We start from the raw sequence: 21,990 nt of genomic DNA, 5'->3' as shown, positions 1-21,990 counted from the left end.
TAATGGACAGATAATTTAAAAGGCTAGAATGTTGAGGCTATGTATTTCCTTCCTCTTTTGTCCTTCCAGTTTCCATGTTTGGAATGCTTCCCCATGTATTCCTGATTGTATGCATGTTTTTGTTTTCCAATATGTCTTATAGCTTTTTATTCTCAATTATCTTTTATGTACATTTATTTTTTTGTCACCTGTAATGTAACTGTAATGGTTTTCCGTTATTTTTGATCAATAAGTACATAAATGACTCTAGGGTATGGCTGCAACAAGTCACTATTTGAACAATTCTGTTTACTCTATTACTTGACTTTTGAATTTCTATTAATTATAATATTTGTGAATTAATCTTTTTGGTCCAGTGCCCTGTGCAGGTCTTCTTACCTGCATGACATCAGCTGTCGGTTCTGGCCCTGACACATCCAGCATCACTTCACCTCTCCACGTTTCCAAGTCGCTGCCAGCGGAGCCTCCTCCGCCTCCGCGCGCTCATTGGTGACACGAGCCGCCCGTCACGCGGAGCCAGCTGCGGGGCATTCCCTATCCGCGTGTTCCGTCGGAAATGGCCGTCGGTTCGCGGTCCTCCATTGGACTGATCCGCTGTCAGTCGGCCTCCCTCCCGCTGAACACAGTCCGCCTCTCCGGCTCTCCGTCTCCGTCATATTGGCTGCGAGGAGCAGCAGCGAGCACGGTTGAGAAGAAGACCCCCACCATGACGAAGAACGGGCTTTCGCTGCCCTTAAAAATATTCTAGCCTTTTAATTTTTTTACTAGTATTTAACTAAATAATTTGAAGATAATCGGGATGATACCGTCAAGTATCCGCGAACCTTTAGTGCTTTCATCCGACACCGTGGTCCGCCAGGGGGATGTATGCCTGACTTCTCCTAATAGCCATTTTTTGCAGACAAAGAGAGCCTGTGAATAGAGCTTTCAAAGGCATACGGGTAAGATATGGACTCATGAATCAAGCCATCACTTGATAACATGTCACAGTTGTCTTCACAGCATCTTTAAGCGGCACAGCAATGCTGGGTTTATTCGTGGTGATTTTTTTTATGTCAATTTCCCTCAAGCTAACACGCTAACCTGGCTAGCTAGTTAGCTGGGGCTAACTAAGCGTTAGAAACTCCTATTCCAGGGAATGCTAACCGTTAGCATTTTTGACAGCTCGATCGCCTGCACCGCTAGTTAGCTCACCAGGCTGTAACTGAGAAATCTATCCACGTTAACAACCAACACAAAGCAAGCGGCGGTATACCAAATCAACATTTCACATCTGTGTCCAACCACCGTGCGAAAGCTTCAGCAATAAACCGAGCTAACGTTGTCTTCTCAGCTGTAGCTACATTAGCGGTGTAGGGTTAACATGTTAGCATGTCAGCTAACTTGGATGGGACCTGGGAAAAGTGGGGCCTCCAGAAGCCAAAAGGCCTTCCAACCATTTCTGTGCACCAGCTTTATTAAGTTCACAGTTATATCGCTTTATTCGCCATTAGTGGTCAAACTTATTTGCATTTTATCAAAGTAATTACCGTTAGAATAACTGGACCTCACCTGCCACGTTAGATCTGTTTGCAGGGATGGCTGGTCCTGATCCCAGGGCTTTAAACTTCAAAATGATCCTATTAAAAAGTAAAACAATGTGGTTACCAGTTTCAGTACAACCGCAACAAAATAGTCCTTGGCACTCAATACTGGGTAATCTAACGTTTTTGATTTCCATAAATAGCAGGGAAACTTATGTAGCTGTCTGAATTGCGCTTATACCAACATTGTTAATTTGTTGTCAATTTTAGACTAGATGCATTTGCCTGCAATCTCCAATGAATCCAATCTTGTACTACACACCTTATGAGAAAGATGCACACTGTGAATGCTTTTGACCTGTTAAATAACAGCAAATGCAGGGTTATATTAAATCTTAAATATTTTTGGTACTTTAGGAAAAGCTTTTTTATTTAAATAACTCTTAATGGTTGTTCAAAGATGCAAAAAGGAGTGGTTTATTGCACTGAATCTAGCTTGTCATAATTCTCTGAGTTTTGCTTGTACATATATATATCAATAGAAATTACAAAGTTGCAGGACAGGCTAATTAACTCAAAGCATCATATAGATGCACTACTTAATGATGCAGTATCAGTTTGCAGGATTTTTGACACATATTCTGTACATATTCTGCCCCTGATGTATTTTTATTTTTAATTCTAAAGTTTTGATATAAAGAATCAATGTGAATTGTTAGTGTTTTGCACTGTGGTTAGTCATCTTTCACTCAACTGATGCTATTTGCTCCCTCTTTAGTCAAGCTTGCAAGACATTACCAAAACTACTACCACAGGGGCAGAACACTAGATCAATTATAAAATTCTCAATTTTCAGTATTTCGATATATTTCATACCACATGCTTTTAAAACCACGCAACCGTAAATTAATGATTGATCATGTCAAAAAATGAACCAAGTCCTAAAGTTTTTGCGAGAGAAAGGAAAAGAGTACTGTCTAAATGACGCAAACTTGTACGCAGTGTTTCAGTTTCAAATGATTGCCAGTGTTTTGCGCCTCTGTGGCTGTTAAAAAGAAGAAACCTACCAATATTAGATATCCAGCATTTCTGTTAGTGTTATCTCGATATAGACATAGCTCTTTTATTTCTTAAAAAGTGATAGATCTAAAACTTCAGATGGTGTGGCAACCCTTACAAATTTTGCTGTATATTCATGCCAAATCACTATGCATAATTAGTTTCCAGCCTTATGTTTTGCAACACAATTCTTAATTTAAAATATAAGAACTTACTGTTCACCCTTCAATTGTGGAGGAACAAATCTGCATAGTTTGAGTGTTAACATTTTTGTGTTAAAGTTCAAATCAGAAGAATCAGATTTATCAGTCATTTACAGACTCACTGTGGCTTTCTGCCATGCCACACTTCTTTCAAAATGCAAGACGCTGCAGATATCTCATTAACTTTGGTCTGGTCTGAGCAGAGAGGGCGTCCTCCCTTAATCTTGTCTCCTCTCCAGCCCTCTCTTAGATCAGTGTGATCCCAGGAGGATGGGTGTGTGGGGCTGTCGGAGAGCAGAAGTAGCCTAGTTCTGTTTCAGGGCGGCTTTAAATGGTGATGCATTGGATCGCACTCTCGATGCGGTCATTTTTATCAACTTTGACAGCCAAGGAGGGTCTTATTCTGCTATAATCCACCTTTAATAGGCTCAGCAAAATAACCTGTTGGTTAGTGTACATTGCATAGATAATTAGAGACAGAATTAAACACAATTTTCCGTAAAAGTCACAAGATGGCATTCAGCGCTCTGCTTTAAAATTTCTTACCCATGCTGTACTATTATCTCATTTGGATAGCTCGGAGTTTCTTTGATAACCATGATTATATGACAGCCATTTTTGCTTGACGTCATTTTAGGGAAATGTCATATCACGGTGTCCTAGGTGGCAAATTGTTATATCTATAATGGTTTCAGTACAACAAAAACTGAAGTCCTAGGCACCAAATATTTTTTTTTTCAATGACCAGAACATGCAAGCCAGTTCCTCCACACAGTCTGAATTGATCAAGCACGTTGATGGTGTCACCTCCTCTGAAATGTGCGTTTGCCAGAGACATAGGAGCGTTAACTTTGCATCTGTGAGATGCCAAAAATTGCAGTGTTGGGATTGTTGAAATAATGAATATGGATGGACATCTGCTTTTTGCCTTTTGCCTTTTTAGGTAGTAAAAAAGACAGATCCAGAGTACTTTAAGAAGTATTGATCCATTTAAAATTATACAATTTTTGTAAGCAGTCTTAAAAACTCAGCTTTTTAATTGTGCAGCAATCAGAACGGCACTGGTATGTGAAAGACAAGTGAAAATGTGATAAACTAAGGATGCACATTATGATTGGTGTGGATCCAAAAATGCAGACATTTTCCAGCTCATTTTATTAGATACTAATGTATGTGCTTTTAAAAATATGTATGTAAATGATTCTGAGCCTCTCCTGGATTTTCTTGTTACAGGTAACAACAGCCACAGTTTGGGTTTTTGAAAAGACATAAAACAAGATGAACATGATTTGGTGCTGCAGTAAGGATAGATGTATTCTTTTTCAAATACAGACAGTCTGTAATAAAAGACTTATGCATTTAAAGTATGCAAAATGTATTTTAAACAGTAAAAACAAGCTTTATGTGGCCTTTTGATCGCCACAATCAGCCCTGTATGAACCTGCTGAGAGACGGTGAGCGCTGGAGAGTATTGGGTAAAAATGTGCTCCTTTTTATAGAGCTAATACTTTCAAATTAAAATAAATCCTCCAAATACATAACAGGTTTTGGTGATTTCTAGTGGTGTAAAGATAATCCGATATGGATCGGTTAACCAATCTTGATGTCAGCGTTGCAAGTGCATTGGTCCGTGGAGCCCTGGAGCGGTAAAAATGCAGCACTAACTGGTCTTTGGACCGATTTTAACATTAGAGATCGGTTCATGAGGCTCTGCTATTTGTTTTCATAGCCCATTCTGGCACGCTCTGGCTAAGCGTCTGTAATCTCGCGTGATCCACGGTGACCTTTTACCTTTAAATGAGAGTTCCGTTCGCCGTAGGTGCTTGCTAGGTAGCTGGATGTGTTTCACCGGTCGTCGCCTAAACGTCTTTCAGTTTTGCACAGCAGGAAAAAGTCATGTGGACTTTATGTGAAGGAAGGATAACTTTTTAAATGTCTGCCCTTCTGTACACTTTGGAGAAAAGCGATCAAAAACTACAGCAGCTCATAAACCTCACCTGTATAGACGGCGGAGCAGAAGTTTAGCTAAGATGCTAATGCTAAACGCAGCACAAACACACCTGAACATGAACACTTTTCTGAGTTAAACTCTTCAGTTATCACAGTAACAACAGCTCCTTTATTTACAGGGTTTACAACCATAACGTGTTGGGAGTGATTGATTTGGGGACATAATCAATACATCTGAGCCCACCGATATGATAATAAACAGAGAGGACTTCACTGAGGAAGTAACAAGTACAGAAGGACGAACATGTACCAGTTAAACATTTATGTCCCAATTTAATGTCAAAGTAAGACACCTGGGTGTGATGAAACCTTTCTTAAACATAATTTCATAATGTTAGCACAGGAATCCTGGCATTTAGTCTGTTTTATAAATAAGATCTAATAAACTTAGGTTATTATGACAATATCTTGTTTTCCCCCTTTTCTTTTGGTAATTTTTGTTAAAGCAAAAAGTTATTTTGATTCTATAATCAGATTGTACCGGATCGAATCGGACAGAATCATTCTGTATTTTAATGAATCATCTGTGAATCGAATCGTAGTCTCTGAATCAAGATTCGAATCATCTTGACAATGAAAGATTCAGACCCCTAGTGATTTCCTTAGACAATTCCAAGAAAGTGCTTGAAACAAGGCAAAAAAAAAAGTTCTCTTCAAGTGTAAAAACTAAACTATCTGTATTTCTCACCCAACACTTCAGTCCTCCTTCACAGTTTAGAGTTTATGAAGAGGGCTTTAAAACCAAGCTGAGGTAGGTCTCTTGGTTTGTCTTAAATCACAAAAATTTTTGCTTCACCTGAAGGGGAAACACAGCGTGACTTTTGTTGGCAGGAATATTGGCAGGAATTTTCATTTCTGCCGATAAAAACTTTTAAAGCTATTATCTGGAACTGATTTTAAGGAGATAATATTTTAGTTCTTTTAACAGTTAGTTCCCTAAAACAACTAAAATTAGTGTGGAGCCTTAACATGGAAAAAATTAACATTTGACAGCATCACAGTAAAGGAGAGGAAAGATGTAAATTCTTATTCCATCATTATCCTTAAAAATCTGCAATTGGAAAATGATAATGATTATCATAATCCCTCAATTTGGATGATTTACAGACCTAGAAAACAGAAGGATTATATTTGAAGAGCATTTGAGTTTTCCAGGCTGAGCATGTTTGGACAAAAATGTCCACCCTAGGAATATGGAGAAAAAGATGTGTATGTGAGGGTGGACTGGGGTAAAAATTGGTTAACTTGCACTACAGCAGACATCGGAAAGTATTAAGTTGTCATGCATTTTTGTGGCTTGCATACTTTTTGATATAATTTGTTTTAAAGAAAAGAATGAAACCATGAAAAATTTCAGGTTGACTCTACAGCTGCTAAAATGTTGTCAGCACTTTTGTACACTTTTAGACAGTGTGTTTGAGTTTACTAAGAATTTTCAGTGATTAAAAACAAGGATTAAAAACAAGAAGTCTCCCTATAAAGGGTGTCTGTACTTTTTGTATGTATTGATATGGTATAGTTTTTACTACAACTAGAGATGTATGCTGATATATATACATCCTATAAAGACTAAAGTCAGCTGTATATATTGGCTATATTTACTAATACTTCCGTGAAGTTTTAGACCAACAGATCGACCTCAGCCAAAGTCTTTTTTCATTCTTGTTCATCCTTGAACTTTAAAGTGTGTTTGTGGACTGAAATGTCTTAATTTGTTCATCCTTTTAGTTGTGTATGAAATGACTGAAGTTTTAGGACTGAACTACATTTTAATGTCGGAATCAATCAAAATACATTTTCAAATATCAGCATTTCAAACCCTGACAAAAATCCAATATTATGCCTCCCTAATTACAATTATAACAAAGTTTAAAGTTCTTGTATTCTGACTACCCCAGCAAAGCGCTCTGTTCTTGGTGTCCATCCCTTCACATTGGTAATGGTTCATAAATGCATTCGTTTTTCATTCAGCTTTGTCTCTGCATTTCAGTTAAACCCTCTGAATCCTTGCAGCAGTGCTGTATGAAGAAATGCTTTCACTTGTGTTTGTTGTGATACAAGCATGCGTGCTTTTGGGGGATTTCTTGTTTGCAATAGGTTTGGATAATTGTGGCAGCAGAGACAGAACAGTTAGACCAGAGATATACTTTTCATTTTGTCTTGAATTTATGTGTGTATCCGTCTGCTTCATGAGCTTTCTTCTAAATATTCTTGCCTGTACATGTGGCATGTTACTGGAGTATACCACCAGAGAGCTCAGGCCTTGTACAACTATCTGATGTGTAGGATGTAAACTACAAACATGGCAACAGGTGAGGTTGTTATAATGCAAATTCTGAGATCAGAACTAGCAAAATGTTATCATTAGTACTTGATAGTTTTTTTCTGCAACATTTTCCTCCATGCACAGATGGAACTCCAATGGTTTATTGTGACTGTATGGTGTATTAATTAGTGACAGTAGTGGATGGAAGTAACCTGACACGCCAGATGGATCTGTTTCACAAGTCCATTGAAAACCTTCAATACTTAGCATTTGGGAAAGGGTAGAGCCTTTGAAAAAAACTCAGAGCGTGATTGGATAAACATTCTGCTTGTCACATCTTTACGGGCCAGTCAGAGCAGCAGAACATAACTGCACTGGCCCTATTGTTGCTGCTTGCTTACATCATGACTCCGCTGCGCCCGAAAGTAGAGCCCCTCGTCGCTGATTGGTCATATCACTTTCTAACCGGGGCCAAACAGTTCAGACAGGAGCTTTGCAAGATGGATTCACCAGTGAGAAACAAGGAAACAGGTGTATCCACCTGCTTAGCAAGGTTAGGATGGAAGTAGATTGCACTTGTAGCTAATAAGTTATAACATCATCTGATAAAAACATAGTCCTTGGGTTCGTCTCTATTAGCCATGTTTTTCATTAAGATATGTCACTAATACAAACACACTTACCACAGATGCACTCAGCTGAAAGCCCCAGTTTAAACTGTCAGTGATTAAAATTAAACTGCAAGATTAATTGTGTTTAGTGCTGGGTGATATGGCCTAAAGTTGATAACCCGATATATTTTTGCTCTATCCCCATACACGATATATATCGCGATGTTTTTGAAATGGCCTCTCAGCAGCTGTAGTTAATTTGGCCCCAAATGACACTAGTTTGGTGAAAAAAATAGACTGTTCTATTGGATTTTTTATAAAATTTGTTTGCAGAAAGGTTAAAATTCAATATAAAGTCAAATTTGGCAGTTTTATTTTGAAAGGACTTCATTCAGTCTTTTACTAATAAATCAAAAATACATAAATCGGGAAATACTCTGTATTTTACAGCGTATGGGAAGTCTTGAAATGTTTTCTGTGTTATGTTTACTATTTCTGATTATAAAATTATTATTTTCCTCATTGAGGGGGAAGCAAACCTACACAGAACTCACCAATCCTGTATGCAGCCGATGGCCAAAACCCTGCAGTCTAGTCCTCCATTCAGGCTCACAGCTGTGATTATATTAGTCCACTATCTGTGCTGATGAATGCTGGACCAGTTTCTGACAAGTTCATAACATGAGAGTGTCTTTAGATCTTATTCAGGGAGCTCTCCTGTGTGATCATGGGGGGAAAGCTTGGCTGGAGGCAGGAACATTTGGACTCCTCGTTGTTGGTGTTTTGAACTGTTAGGCTGAGATAAGTCTCCGTAGTTGCAGAGAAGTGGATCACATTTGTCCGCTGCTGGGCCGTCTTCTCTCTGACATGTATGACTCTGGCAGGGAGTTTTCAGCAAAATGGTTGCCCCAGGCAAATCACATATTCTGGGTTTAGTGTCTGAGATTTTTTAAATCCCGTGTTTTCAACAACACTGGGCTCATGTCTTTAGTGACATGTTCTGTTACTGCTGCTGTTGTCTTGGAGTCTTGCGGCATATTTCAACGAATACGGAGTGAGTTCACTCTCTTCCTTTTCAAAGGTGAAGGACTGCTCAACGCTGCAGCTAACTCACCGGTAACTCGCCACGCTGCTCTGCTTACCTTCCTTTCCCTTGCTTCTCGTGCCGCTGACACAAAAACGCGCATGTGTGGAGGAGTTTTTTGGATGGGTGGGGGAGGGAGAGAGCTCTCTGCTGTGAGAGATGCTAAGGGACAATGGGAGAAACGAAACTCCAGCGAGAAATTCACGCTGACGGCTCAGAACTTCCACATAATTTTTAATCGATGTCCGTGATATAGTCACTTTATACATCGTGTGTGGCAAAAGCCGCAACACGTCGAGTATACTCGATATGGACGATATATCGTCCCTCTGTGGACGATATATCGTCCAGCCCTAATTGCATTATATAAATATATTTATGTGTATCTCAACTTGTATAATGGTTTTAATTTGTCATCAGCTGGTTTAACAGATGTTTGTATTTTTTAGATCAAACTTTTCCATAATGAAGTTTCTAAGACTTGATCTGCCTTTCTAGCTTATGTCTTGGTCACTGGAAATGATCGTTTTTGTCTTTTTTAAGTGATTAGTGAGCTGAGTGTTCAAACACATCTACCCGGATGGAAAATGCTGCCTCTAAAGATGAAGCTGATATAAGAGCCAGCTTAGTGAGGGTAGACAACAGGGTGTGAAAATGTAGCTTCAGTGTGTGGATCAGTGTTTTTATGCTGGGTGTGCATGTACCAAACAGTTAAGTTGTGGCAGATCAGAGTTTGTGCTCCACAAAAAGTTAATTGGAGACAGATTTCTGCACATTTTGAGCCCTTGCTCATTTATTGAAACCTTAATTGCATCATGAGTTCTGCAGTTTCAGCCCAAATGATTTTATAAGGACTTTTCCAGACGAGTTGCATGATACTGAGCCACCAAACAGAAAATACTCAAACATTTGGAGCATCCCTGCTGCTAATGTGTGTTGTGTTTTATTGCAGATAAAGTTGGGCATCATTTAGAGGAGTTTCATCATTAAGAAGGTTTCATTAAATGTTGTAGCATATTTAGGATTATGTATTTGGTGGTGTAGAAGTCGTGTTTTGGCTCATTTATGTGTCTATTAATTATGATTATTAAGGTGGACTGAGCCTAAAAGTGGTGAACAATCAGTCATTGGACCAATGTGATGACAATAGAAGGGAGAGGGGAAGACTGTAAACAAACACTGTATTATGCTGTATTTTTTTGTCTGTCCAAGTGTTATAATAAGTTAACTAGATGCTATTGCTAACAGCAGTGGCGTACCTGCTGGAGTGTGTCTGCTGTTTCTGACCGCAATTTTTCTTTTTTATCCCGTCGTGTTTTTCACTTAACAACACATCATAGAGGCCACTCTTTTTACACTTCACCATTTGGTTTGTTTACATTTATGACTGCAGCACATTTAGGGTGCTCTCTGCTCTCATTGGCCAATGCTCCCCACCACTGCGGAAAAAAAAACATAGAAGCCAGGACAAAAATCAAACATGCTCGACTTTTGTCAGGTTAGAATCATGCTTACCTGGCCCTAATTCTTTGGTTGAAAGCTCCTCTCTGTCCATGGCAGATCCACGTGGCCACACTGCCCATATATATTTACGTTATGCATGTGCTACTGCTGTCTCTTATGTGGGCTTGGGGAGTGTGGTATGTTAAAATATCATTTATTTCCAGTAATATTCATCTTGTATGGTGGGACACTTAAAAGATAAAATTTCTGCATGTAAGTATGATAAAGGTGCTCATCACTTACCAAGAAATATTATGCTTTGATATTGATTTTTGATGGATTTAAAACACAATAATCCCTTGCAACCGTGAATAAAGTTCACTATGGTGTAATGAGAGAAAGAGGCAGTCAGATTAAAGAATCTATAATGAAATCGTTTCTGACTGCAGTTATCAGTTGGATAATTTATATAGGAAGAATGAAGCTGAAGAGAGTGATTATTTTGAGCTTAAAATTGAGAAATGGTCATGTGACTTGTTGCAGTTGTGATACTGTGAACATCAAATTGAACAGTCATTAAAGACGAGATTCAAAAAGATTTTTTACAAGGTTTACCTGACCTCTTTTTATAGCCTCTGTCTTGGTTTCTCTGAATTTGGATTAAACAGTACATTTTAAAAGCTTATCAAGTCATCAGGTGGATTTTTTAGCATCCAGCTAAGGACTAGGGCCTTTTGAAATCGGATTAAAAAAAAGTTTTCTTTTAAAAACTAAGAGAAAATGGTAGTGTACTCATGTTTACAAAATGTTTTATGGAACTGAATAAAATTGAACCAACCGTTGTAGTTTCAAAGTAAATTGAAATGTCTTTTTCCACTGGTAATGTTGTGCGTTGCATAAAAATGATGATTAAAAAATAATTCTTTAAAATTTGGCCTAATGAAGAATTACAAATATACACAATTGACATGATGTTTAATGAGATATCTGAGGTTTCTCACATTTTGTATCTGTGTCATAACTTGATGATCACAGTGCTTTGAGCTCAGGCCCAGGACTTTTATAAATGGCTAAATGAAACAAAATATAAAGTTAAACCAAACAGTATCGGATCGATGCATAAACTCATACACTCGCTAATACCAATATCTGCATTTTAAGCGGTGTTGGACGTAACAACTCTATTTATGATACTTTAATTTGTAAAATATTACGCCTTTTTATTTTGACTTCATCCTCTGTTGTTTTTGTCTTAAATGTATTTGCCCTCTATGGACCCAAACACACATTTTTCCAAGAGGGGAAAGGAGAGGAATAGGAGGTAGAATGGCTGGGTTTTAATTTGGGCAATGTAAAGAAAAAACACTGGTTAGTCAAAGTAGTGTAGGTTTTTCATGTTGTGATCTTCTCATGTTATGATGATGTTATGTTCTGATGAAATGCCACCTGTCAAAAAAGAGAATAGAATATTTATCATAGGGTTTGATTATGCCATTATCTGCAATTTTAGTGAGTGACGTTTAACCTACATCATACTGTGATGACTCTGAACAGCAATCATTTTGCTTAACAGACATTCAGTGTTAAAAGTGTCGGGATTAGGTGAATAAACAACAGACTAGATGATGTAACAATCCACTGAGCTTCTTGAGAAACACAGAATTCTTATTTAGTGAGCCATATCTGTTTGAACATGTGTATTTTTGCACATAGCATCACATTTACTGTGGGCAGTTTGTTGTTCATATCACAAGATCAAATCATTCTTGGGCAGCAACATCGTCATCTTTATAGCACACAGGAAGTCATTGAAGGGGTAGACACTGACGTCATGATTAAGTTAGCAGTGGATCGTTCCCCAGCTAATCAACTTAATCAGTCATGTGCTGAAGACCAGTCTGGTTTCCTATTCATCACAGAGCCATCACAGCTGACTGTGCTGATCAATAATGCCTTTATCAATATGGAAGCTTAAACTTTGCTCACAGGATGTCCTGCTGTCTGAGAGGAGATGAAACTAGAAGAGAGGAGGGAATGAGGTAGAGTAGGAACTGTGATATGGACCTTAAACTTTCGAAAATAGTCCTTGAAATTAAAGAGCATGTTCACTTAATTTCAACTATTTTCAACCATAAGGTTTTTTTAGCTATTTTCAACTGTAAGTAACACTAGATCAAACAAACTTGCCCTACTCTCATGTCTGAAGTAGATCTAGCTTCCATTGTAAATGTTTGGATTTTTGTTGCTTTTTTCCCATTTAACTGAACTCGAACCTCGATACAAATCAAACTGTGACCCCTGCAAACTGCTGCACCTCTAGTTGTAAAACTTGAGTTCTCCAAGTATTCTAACTTCTGACAACCTCAGACCGCTACAACTAATGCTATGCCTCAAACACTTTTCCTTTTATGTTTTCAACCAATTATAATATTTATTCTTTATTTCCACAAAAATGCATGGCAGGAAAACACTGATAGCCTCTTTTGGGGGCGTAAACTTTTCTTGCACCCTTTTGCAGCAGTGCTGAATCTGTTGATCTGTAATGATTAAGCTAGTGGGTTCTTCTTTTCTACTCTAATACAGTAGTTGTTAATTGCAGCCAGTATTTGAATTATTGCTATGCAGGCTACTGTGGGGCAGAAAAATAATGAGTCAACTCTTGGGGGTCGTGTAATTTATGGCTATCTGTTGGCCATCTTTACTGACATACTTGCCAATACAAGTTCCCACATTTAAGACTCCAAGGCATATCTGCTGCTGGCATCTAAACTGTTTCTGGGCTAATGGAGAAACCTTAATGTTGAGACTTGTAATGGTGTCTGTTTTAATAGAAGCACTGATCCCTAATCAAGCTGAAACAGGAGAATAATTGCTGGCATTTTTGCAGGTTTGTGTTTTTTAGGTTACCTGCCTGTGCCAACTATGAAGTTAGGATTATTAAATGCATTTTGATGCTACAACTTTAAAATGACTAGTCAACTGTAGCAGAGTGATAAATCATGAGCCTCTGTGGGTGTGCATGTGGCCCGTCTGCTGCTGTTACAGGGAAAGTTTTCGGTCAGGTCTAGACTGGCTCTGTAATACAGTACATACCAGCAGATCAGCTGTGAGCAGATCCTGGGTTCATTTATAGCTGTGGCCTTGTGTCCCTGCACGTCTGCCTGGCAACTCCTCACTATGACTTCCAACTCCTCCAGCTCACCCACCTCTCAGACACTTTGGCCCCGTTAGACTCTCACCATGTCTAATTACTAGATAGGCAGCAGGCTGGGGAATTTAAATGTAGGCCATCCTTTATGTAGCTTAATGTGGCTGTTGTAGCTGCTGTGATTTCTCCACCTGTGACTGAATCAGTTTGTCTCCCTCTCTCTGCAGCTCCCCGGGGCTCCTGTTGATGAAGAAAGTGGGCAACATGTGGAGCAACCTGAAGAGCAAATGTCAGACTCTGTTTCACAGCAGCAGCTCAGGACCTGGAGAAGGTAGGCCGGACGCAGACGCTGTCCACTGCGTGCTTGACCTAGGACAAGGAGACAGCTCTGAGGAGGCTCAGGCTGCAGAAGCTCCAAGCCCATCGCGGAGCCTCATGCCTGTTCCCATGGTAACAGCAGGACGCCGTCATCACAACTGCGTGTCAGACATCCCTCAGATAGTAGAGATCACTCTGGATAAGGACACTGAGGATGTGAGAGGGGGCTCAGGTGGGGTTCCTCTCGCCCGCAGAGACTCTTATTCCCGTCATGCCCCATGGGGGGGCAAGAAAAAACATTCATGTTCCACCAAAACTCAGAGCTCACTGGAGGCAGACCGACGGTCTGGCCGTTTACGGGGGAGTGGGAACCGCAGGGACCGGCGTTATGGCGTCAGCTCCATCCAGGAAATGAGCGACTCTGTTTCTGCTGGGCGCGGTCTGAATGCTCGTTCTCTTAGACAGAGGCTGAGTGACACAGTGGGTCTATGTTTGCCCCTCCCCCCTCGTAGACGCTCACGCTCGGCGAAGAACCCAGTGACCTCCAAACGAAAGATCCACCTGACAGAGCTGATGCTGGAGACCTGCCCCTTTCCTCCTGGATCAGACCTCGCTCACAAGTGGCACCTGATCAAACAGCACACAGCGCCAGTCAGCCCGCATTCCTCCACCGCCCTGCTTGATGCCTTTGACCCAGCCCATCCCTCCCCTGAGGACGAGGAGGAGCGTCTGCGTGAACGCCGTAGACTCAGCATTGAGGAAGGTGTGGACCCCCCACCCAACGCACAGATTCACACCCTGGAGGCCTCCGTGCCGGGTTCCTCTCTCTACAAACTGGGACCAAAGATGGCCCCTGGCATGGGGGAGGCCTCTGGGGAGGCACGGGCCTCAGGGTCCAGTAGCTCTTCAGGTGCTGCTTCATCAGGGGCCTGTGCATCGTTGTTGGGTGCTGCATCGGCTCAGGACTGTGACTCAGAGGAGGACTCAACTACGCTCTGTCTGCAGGCTCGGAGGCCCAAACAGAGGCACGCATCAGGGGACGGACATGTCAGCCGACAGCAACCAGGGCCCTGGAAGGTCCACACCCAGATAGACTACATCCACTGCCTGGTCCCAGACCTGTGGCAGATCACAGCTCTGCCCTGCTACTGGGGCGTGATGGACCGTTATGAAGCAGAGGCGTTGCTTGATGGGCGGCCGGAGGGCACCTTCCTGCTGCGTGACTCGGCTCAGGAGGTCTACCTCTTCTCCGTTAGCTTCCGCCGTTACAACCGCTCGTTGCATGCCCGCATCGAGCAGTGGAACCACAACTTCAGCTTTGACGCTCACGACCCATGTGTGTTCCACTCGTCCACTGTCACAGGGCTGCTGGAGCACTACAAGGACCCCAGCGCCTGCATGTTCTTTGAACCGCTGCTCACAGCGCCCCTCAATAGGACCTTTCCCTTTGGCCTGCAGCACCTGGCTCGGGCCGCCATCTGCCGCTGGACCACTTACGATGGTATAGGCTCTCTGCCGCTTCCCCCCGCCCTGCAGGACTTCCTCAAGGAGTATCACTATAAACAGAAAGTACGAGTCCGCTGGCTGGAGAGGGAACCGCCAACCAAGGTCAAATAGGGCGGGGCCTCTCTTAGCCTGCACACACGCTGCAGGAGGATTACACATGGTGAAGAGCTCCTCATTAGAGCTGTAGAGACATCACTCTGTTTCTGGTGGGGGATGAAATCTAAATGTAACAAGCTATACAAGATTCATTCTAATCTTTGTTTTAGTTATTACTTACATCACAGAAAATACATATGATTATATTCAGTATAACGCTGTCTGGCAAGCACATGTTTTTGTGTTGAACAGGTTGTTTTGACCAGGAGGGAGACACAAATATCACAGCTTTGTGTCTTTTCTCTCCTGCTCTGTGCTAAATGTCTGCCTGATCCCACCACTTCATCACCTGCCTGTACACCTGCCTGCATGCCTCCCTCTTCATCCCAAACTGCTATTGAAGCCCACACGGCTCCATTGTACAGTTCACATTGTGCTCTCCCTTTTTTCTTTCTTCCTGAGCTTGTCAAAGCACCGAATGGAGCACCTTCACAGGAGGTGTGTGTGGGCGGAGAGGGCATCTGGAGGTGCTATTGGTGTATTGCAGTCACAGCTCGTCCCATGGACAGAGCTACATACTTCAGCATCTCTTTGCACACGTGAGCTTCAGCTGAGATGGGACAGAATCGGAGAGATCAGGGAAATTAAGTGAGGATGTTAGATTAGTCTTGAAACACAGGCTCCTCCTCAAGCAGTTGTGGTGACAGATGATCAGTATGCTATGTCGAGAGCAAGCCGAACTTGTCGACTTTATTCCCACTTTGTGCTCATTTCAAAGCAGAAGGACAGACTCTAAAGAAATATTCAGGCCTTTGTTGTAGGTGTGAAAGCAGTCAGCTCTGTGGTGCATACATAAACATAGTATAATTTAGGGAAACACTGGAGCATTTTGGTGTCTTTATAAAAATATATATTTGGCTTCACACTTTAGTTTTACACCTGCTTCCTTCAGTCAACATCTTTGGGGGTATTTTACATACAGAAAGCATCAACCCTGCATGTCCCAAACTACTTTTTAAGGAATTAGTATCCTCATTTTTTCATGTGGAATTGATTATCAATCAGAAAGTTGTGTTTATGCTCATCACAGATTCTCAAATTGAATTACTATTCTTAACTAAAAGTCCATAACCCAAATAAGAAAGATTGATCCCTTTAAAGGCTGCAACAAGCCACTTTAGGTATTTCTGCTTATGACAAGTACAGGCCAATAATTAAAATAGATGTTGATTTATTGCCGCAGCTTTTTAAATTTTATTTTAGACACTTGTTTTTCTGTAACTTCCACAGAGGTCAGCAAACATTTCTTTTTGCCTCCTCATATTAAAACTGCCTCCGAACTCTAAATTAGCCCGACAGAAGAAACATAATTTATATATATGTGATGTAACCTTAATTTCTGTTTTCTCTTAACTTATGTGTTGTTTAAAAATATATTTATTAATTTCAGAAAACAATCCTTTAAGCCACAGCGAAAGGGGACCTTATGTTACTTAACCTGCATCTGGCAGATCTGAGGTGCTAATTTAATTCCCTGGTTTACGGTGATGGCTTCCACACATCACAGCTTAATTTTAGAAGGCCTCACCCATGACTAAATCTTAATTGCCCAGTGTTTTTAGTAGTAGTAGTTAAAGCGTTGACTGCAGCTGACACTCATTTGAGTTATGTAATCTGACTGGCTGTAGTTGTGTGTCTGTGTGCAAACGTGAATAGAGCTGCAACATTAAGGACTATAAGTCCACTCCCATTTTGTCAGTTAAATCTCTGCACTTTTATTTAAAAGCAACAGCATCTCAGGCTGGCAACTGGACATATCAAGACTCAGAATAACCCTGGAGTGATCTAAGGGTTTTTATCCAAAGCTTAATTATCCACACAGGCCTCCTCCTCTCCAAAACAAGCAGAAACTGTGAATAAAACCTGTAAAAACACAGAATAATGCAGTATCATGTTTAAAATCTCTCCAAAACACTTTAAAAGGGTTGCAAGCCAAGCTGTTGATAATTGAAGCATAACATTTTTTTTTATTTTGGATTCCTAGTTATCATAAACTCTGTGTTTATGATGAAAGTGATATGTTTTAAAAATGTAAGGAAGTTGTCAGCTGACAGTCTGTGCTCACAGAAACTCCTAACATGTGTATTACAGGTACCACAGGTAGAGGAAAATATCCTAATCTTGATATTCGAAAATAAACGTCATTGACTGACAAAATCAGGGTGTCAGGAGTCAGATGCAATCCAGGAGCTTGTTCTGGACAAAAACGCTGTTGGCTAGTTGGGCATTTCTGTTGTGCTTGAATTATGGACACAAAGAAATCTTAACCTCAGTGCCTTTTTAGAAAATTGTGAATTTTGTTTTAGTTTGTAGTCCAAACCTGAAATAAGAGGTGCTTCAAAGACACTGAGACTGAATAAATAAAGAGCTCAAAGCTTAATTAATGGTGCACAGTCCAGTTTTTGTTGTTGTTAACGTGTTTGTGGTGCTATGACAGATTTAAATGTTTTACAATACATTGGATAAACATGTCTCTAACCTCATAATGGCTAGTATTAAACTAGTTGTGGATTCATTTGCAGCCTTGCTGTTGAATATTTCAGAGCAAGATATCAACATCCAATCTTCACATGCAGTCTATAAGCAGAAATACAGATCCTAATGAGAGGGCAGAAAGCCAAACTTTACTGTGATGATCACAAACGGTGTTTAAGCACACACACGCTGCCTGGATTGATAAAGCTGGGAAGGACAACTTTTATGGAACCAGCAAAACATTTGTAAAGTTTTCACCAAGGGCTGGATGAGGCAGCAAGATGTGATGTTTTTTCTTTTTTTCTAAAGATATGCATCTATAGTTATAACTAGTGTTTATGGTATAATTATATATTATATAATTATAAGAAAGCAGGACCCTGAAGAAACCAGAAATAAAGCAGTTTCCCTTTAAAATCCGGTAGCCCTCAATACAACCAAAAAGCTACTTGCTATGGGACTGGCAAGCTGATGTCTGCTTTGGGCAGATGGGTAATTACAGATTTCATTAACACCGAAACCAGCTGGAATTTTTTTCTCTGCAGATTTTGCATTCCCTGAGCATAATTGATTTGATTTCGCAAATGTATTGCAAAATGTGCTGCATAGATCGCCTACCCTTGCTTAAAAATCTAAATGGCCTAAAACTCGTAAGAGCTTGTGTGCATATGAGTGTGTGAGTCAAGAAAAGCCTCTTTATTTAAAAAGAAATGTCATTTAAGGAACTTGAAATCTATTCAGATGTGAACCCTGAAGGTCAGGTGTAAAACTAACATTTCAGAGTTATCCAATCATTCTGGTCACTGCAGTTATCTTAAAATCTGTTTTATGAATCGTATGGGTGTCTGTTTGTGGGGCTCTCCTAGAGAGAGATAGGATCAAACTTATCCTATGTGACAGTTTTGATTATGCTCAGCAGTCAACAAGGTGCAGTTTTCACCATCAAGGGTTGCACTCCTGTTAGCTGTAATATGGTAGTTGAGCTCTCAGCATGCTGTGATTCTTGTGAAGTACGAACTCGCAGCCCACATGTCGCTCTGCCTTAAGAATTTGGAGTCTTACTAATAAAATGGCACACCGCAAGGTTTGTCTGCTTAACTATATGCAAACATTTTCTTTGAACGCATAATGACTATTGGGGAGAAAAGCTGTTAAAAAGTGATGCCAACCCCCACCCACTACTACTAGGACTCTATTTAGCCTTCTACGTTGTGAGCTTTAAAGCAGCAATAATAATGGAATTTGGCTTTCAGTAGCATCAGTTCTTGTGTTGTGATTGTGGCAGACTTGTGGTCATGAGAGTCCAGGTCTCTGCACTTTATACAGGTATGTTTGTCGCACTGGTCTAGGATGCAGCCAACTTTTAGGACTGAAAAAAAAAAGAAAATTAAAAGTATTATTTTATTGTACATCTCAAACTTTATATCAGTCTGCCTAAACATGATGTTTTTATCAGGCAGGATCCCGGTCTGATTATGGTAAATGGATCGTAATTACTGACCTTTTCCCTCTTAAATTTCAACCACCTCTACTTTACTCTTAAACATGACTCATGTTAGCTCATCTGGAGGAGTGGGGGGTAGCTGGGAATAAAGTTTACATCTGGCTTGCTTCATGTGCACTTTTCAGGATTTTTATTGAATTTTACCTCTTTTTTAAAACTATCCTGCTTACTGTCATCTGTCACCTGAATCCAAAGTCCTGCCCCTCTCACAGGCTTTTTTTTTTACTGTGATTGGGTAAATCTCCTAATGTGAAAAATAAACTGAAGGCTGTTTTTGCCACTGTTTCTGTGAGGTTAACATCAAGGAGGAGGAGGAGAGTGTCTGAGAGCTTCCTGTTACTGCAGCATGCTCACATAAAGCGTAAGGGTTTTGTTGAAGTAAAAAGCACTTTAATTGTGTACTTGTGTTCTACAGTGTGAGAGTATCAGGACTGGTTTCTGTTGTTTTGGCTTTCCTCTGCTGCAGGTCAGGTTTGAAATATCTAGGTTGGGTGACAACTTTAAGCTTTCATCTGAGTCCTAATACTATGAAATGTCCATTTTCTAACTTATTTAGCAAAGTTGCATCATCATATTGATTATGAAGTTAATGTATGATTCTAGGCCGGACTGCCTCTGACAGAACATCTAACAACAACCAATGAGAGTGAGCAGACTGAATAGCGTCACCAACAAGATGTTAACTACTTTCACAACTTTACCTTCATTTAAGCCGGGATTTCACTCTTCCTTTTTTTACTTGATATTTTGCTGCAACTAGAACACATGACAGGACAGTTGGCTGAGGATTTCAATTATCTGCCATGTTTGTTTGATCATGAGATTTTCTGAGTGAAATCTCAACTGTGAAATTGTCACTGCATACAGCAGGTGTGTGGTCTCAGTCTGAGAGCATCTAGATTAATGTAAGAAAATCATTTAGTGTGTGGCCATCCTTAAATAACTACTTGAAAGTTCTGCTGACCCTATTCTCTCTGCCAAATGAAGCTTCGCATCTCTATTCTTAGTTTTTTTTCTTCTTTCTACAACTGCCACCTTCACGTGCAGCTCAAATAACTTGGTCACTAAGTGACTTAAAATGCCACATCAAAGTGAAATTGTAGAATCATTAATGAAGGGTTATCCTGGCCAAAATGTAGTTGTTTTTGGAGAAATAAAAACATCCCCACCTGAAGCTGATGCTGCTCCTAAAGCCTGACTTTTCCTCATGTTTCCTGTAGAAAAAGTCTACCTGAAAAGGGCTTTAACACCTGCTTTTTTTACATCCATTATAAACCCAAACATTCTTCAAGCTGAGAGTTTGCAGTTAACCCTCTTGGTTCTCATTAAAACCCTGAAATGCCGCAGTGAAACGCCAAAACACCCAACGTGTCTGAATTTTGCTGGCGTTGCTGTTTCTGTTTGAGCTCATGGAGTCAAGATGTGTGTTTAGAAAAAGTGGGCGGTCCTGAAATATTTCACTGATGGTTGTTTGGGAGACGTGTTGACGGAGCTGCAGACTAGCTGCGTGTGTGTGACGCCTTTTTTTCAGAGCCACACATACACACAGGGAGGAGATGCAGGGTCCACTGTGAGGGGTGATGACTCTGACTCTTATGAACAATAACTCTTCGCCCCATCCACTTTAATCTCAGGCAGGCCCGATGTGAGGAGGAGTGTCCTCTCAGCCCAGTTTTCCCCATGGGAAATATGTGACGTAGCACATGATGTTCGCCATTTAACCCGTAGATTTAGGAGAAAAAAAACCTTGTATGTATGTATGATGAGTGACCTTATTCTTCTGTCTGCAACACATTCACATTTGCACACACTTCTCGCTCTGTCACACCTCTCCTGACACCTGCACTAACCCAGGTATTCACTGACACCCCTCCTCCAACTGAAACCAAGGGGGGTCTTCATGGACCACATTTAGCTACACCCCCTCCTTTGTGCCCCTCCATAAAGAGAAGCAAACATGGTGTTTACATGTCAATTCTGTGATCTTATGAAAACAGTAATGCCAATGAATCTGTTTGACTTTGTCATCAGTGTGACATCGTGTAGCTGCACTACGAGAGCAGGAAACCACTGAGTCTCCCCCTCCCCTCACCCATCTCTGTACGGCTCGTGGTTTCAGCTCAGAGGTCGGCTCAGACTGCAGGAGTTTTGAAATCTAGATTCGTCACACAATAGTAGAAAAACTTCTCTCTTGTAAGATCATGCAATGCATGTTGGAATAAAGAAGACAAAAATGACTAGAGGGTGCTGATTTGATGCTCCGCAGTGAGAAAAAAAACTAAACCACACTGAATCCTGAGTTGATACCACAGCAACTTGTGTGCATAATTGGGAAATTTCTTATCTTAAATTGTCAAAATTTGCTGGCAAACCCCTGCACACAAGGAATATCAAGGGTTATTTAGGGCCATTACTGTTTAGCCGTAGTTCATGAGATCAATAACTTATTGAGAACTGATACACGTTAGTTACGACAAACAAAATGCACTTAATGTGACAAAAGTATGATTGCTTTATCAAAAAAAAGGAAGCAAAAATAAACCAGGTACCACACAATTGGAAGGGGTTGACGGTAGCTGTAGTTACATGAGCATTATTTTTTCACAATCTAAATGTATTCTGATCAGAGATTTAAACTTCTGCTCACATGGACACCAAAATAGGCAATCTGATTCAGATGTGAC

At 40.5% G+C, this 21,990-nt stretch overlaps 1 protein-coding gene across 1 annotated transcript; it reads left to right on the top strand.

Moving 5' to 3' along the window:
• The first annotated feature begins 651 nt into the window (after nt 1-651).
• On the top strand, nt 652-21,543 carry socs5b (suppressor of cytokine signaling 5b). Its single transcript, XM_041788853.1, has 2 exons — nt 652-941; nt 13,575-21,543. Exon 2 carries the CDS (start codon nt 13,594-13,596, stop codon nt 15,280-15,282), a length of 1,689 nt encoding a protein of 562 aa, XP_041644787.1. The 5' UTR covers nt 652-941; nt 13,575-13,593; the 3' UTR covers nt 15,283-21,543.
• The last annotated feature ends 447 nt before the right edge of the window (nt 21,544-21,990 follow it).

This window comes from Cheilinus undulatus, linkage group 6, assembly GCF_018320785.1.
Source record: "Cheilinus undulatus linkage group 6, ASM1832078v1, whole genome shotgun sequence".
NCBI classification, from domain to species: domain Eukaryota; kingdom Metazoa; phylum Chordata; class Actinopteri; order Labriformes; family Labridae; genus Cheilinus; species Cheilinus undulatus.
This window is presented reverse-complemented; position numbering and strand designations above follow the sequence as displayed.

Bases quoted from the DNA above. Each gene is read 5' to 3' on its own strand.
- socs5b (XM_041788853.1), top strand. From the start codon at position 13,594: ATGAAGAAAGTGGGCAACATGTGGAGCAACCTGAAGAGCAAATGTCAG.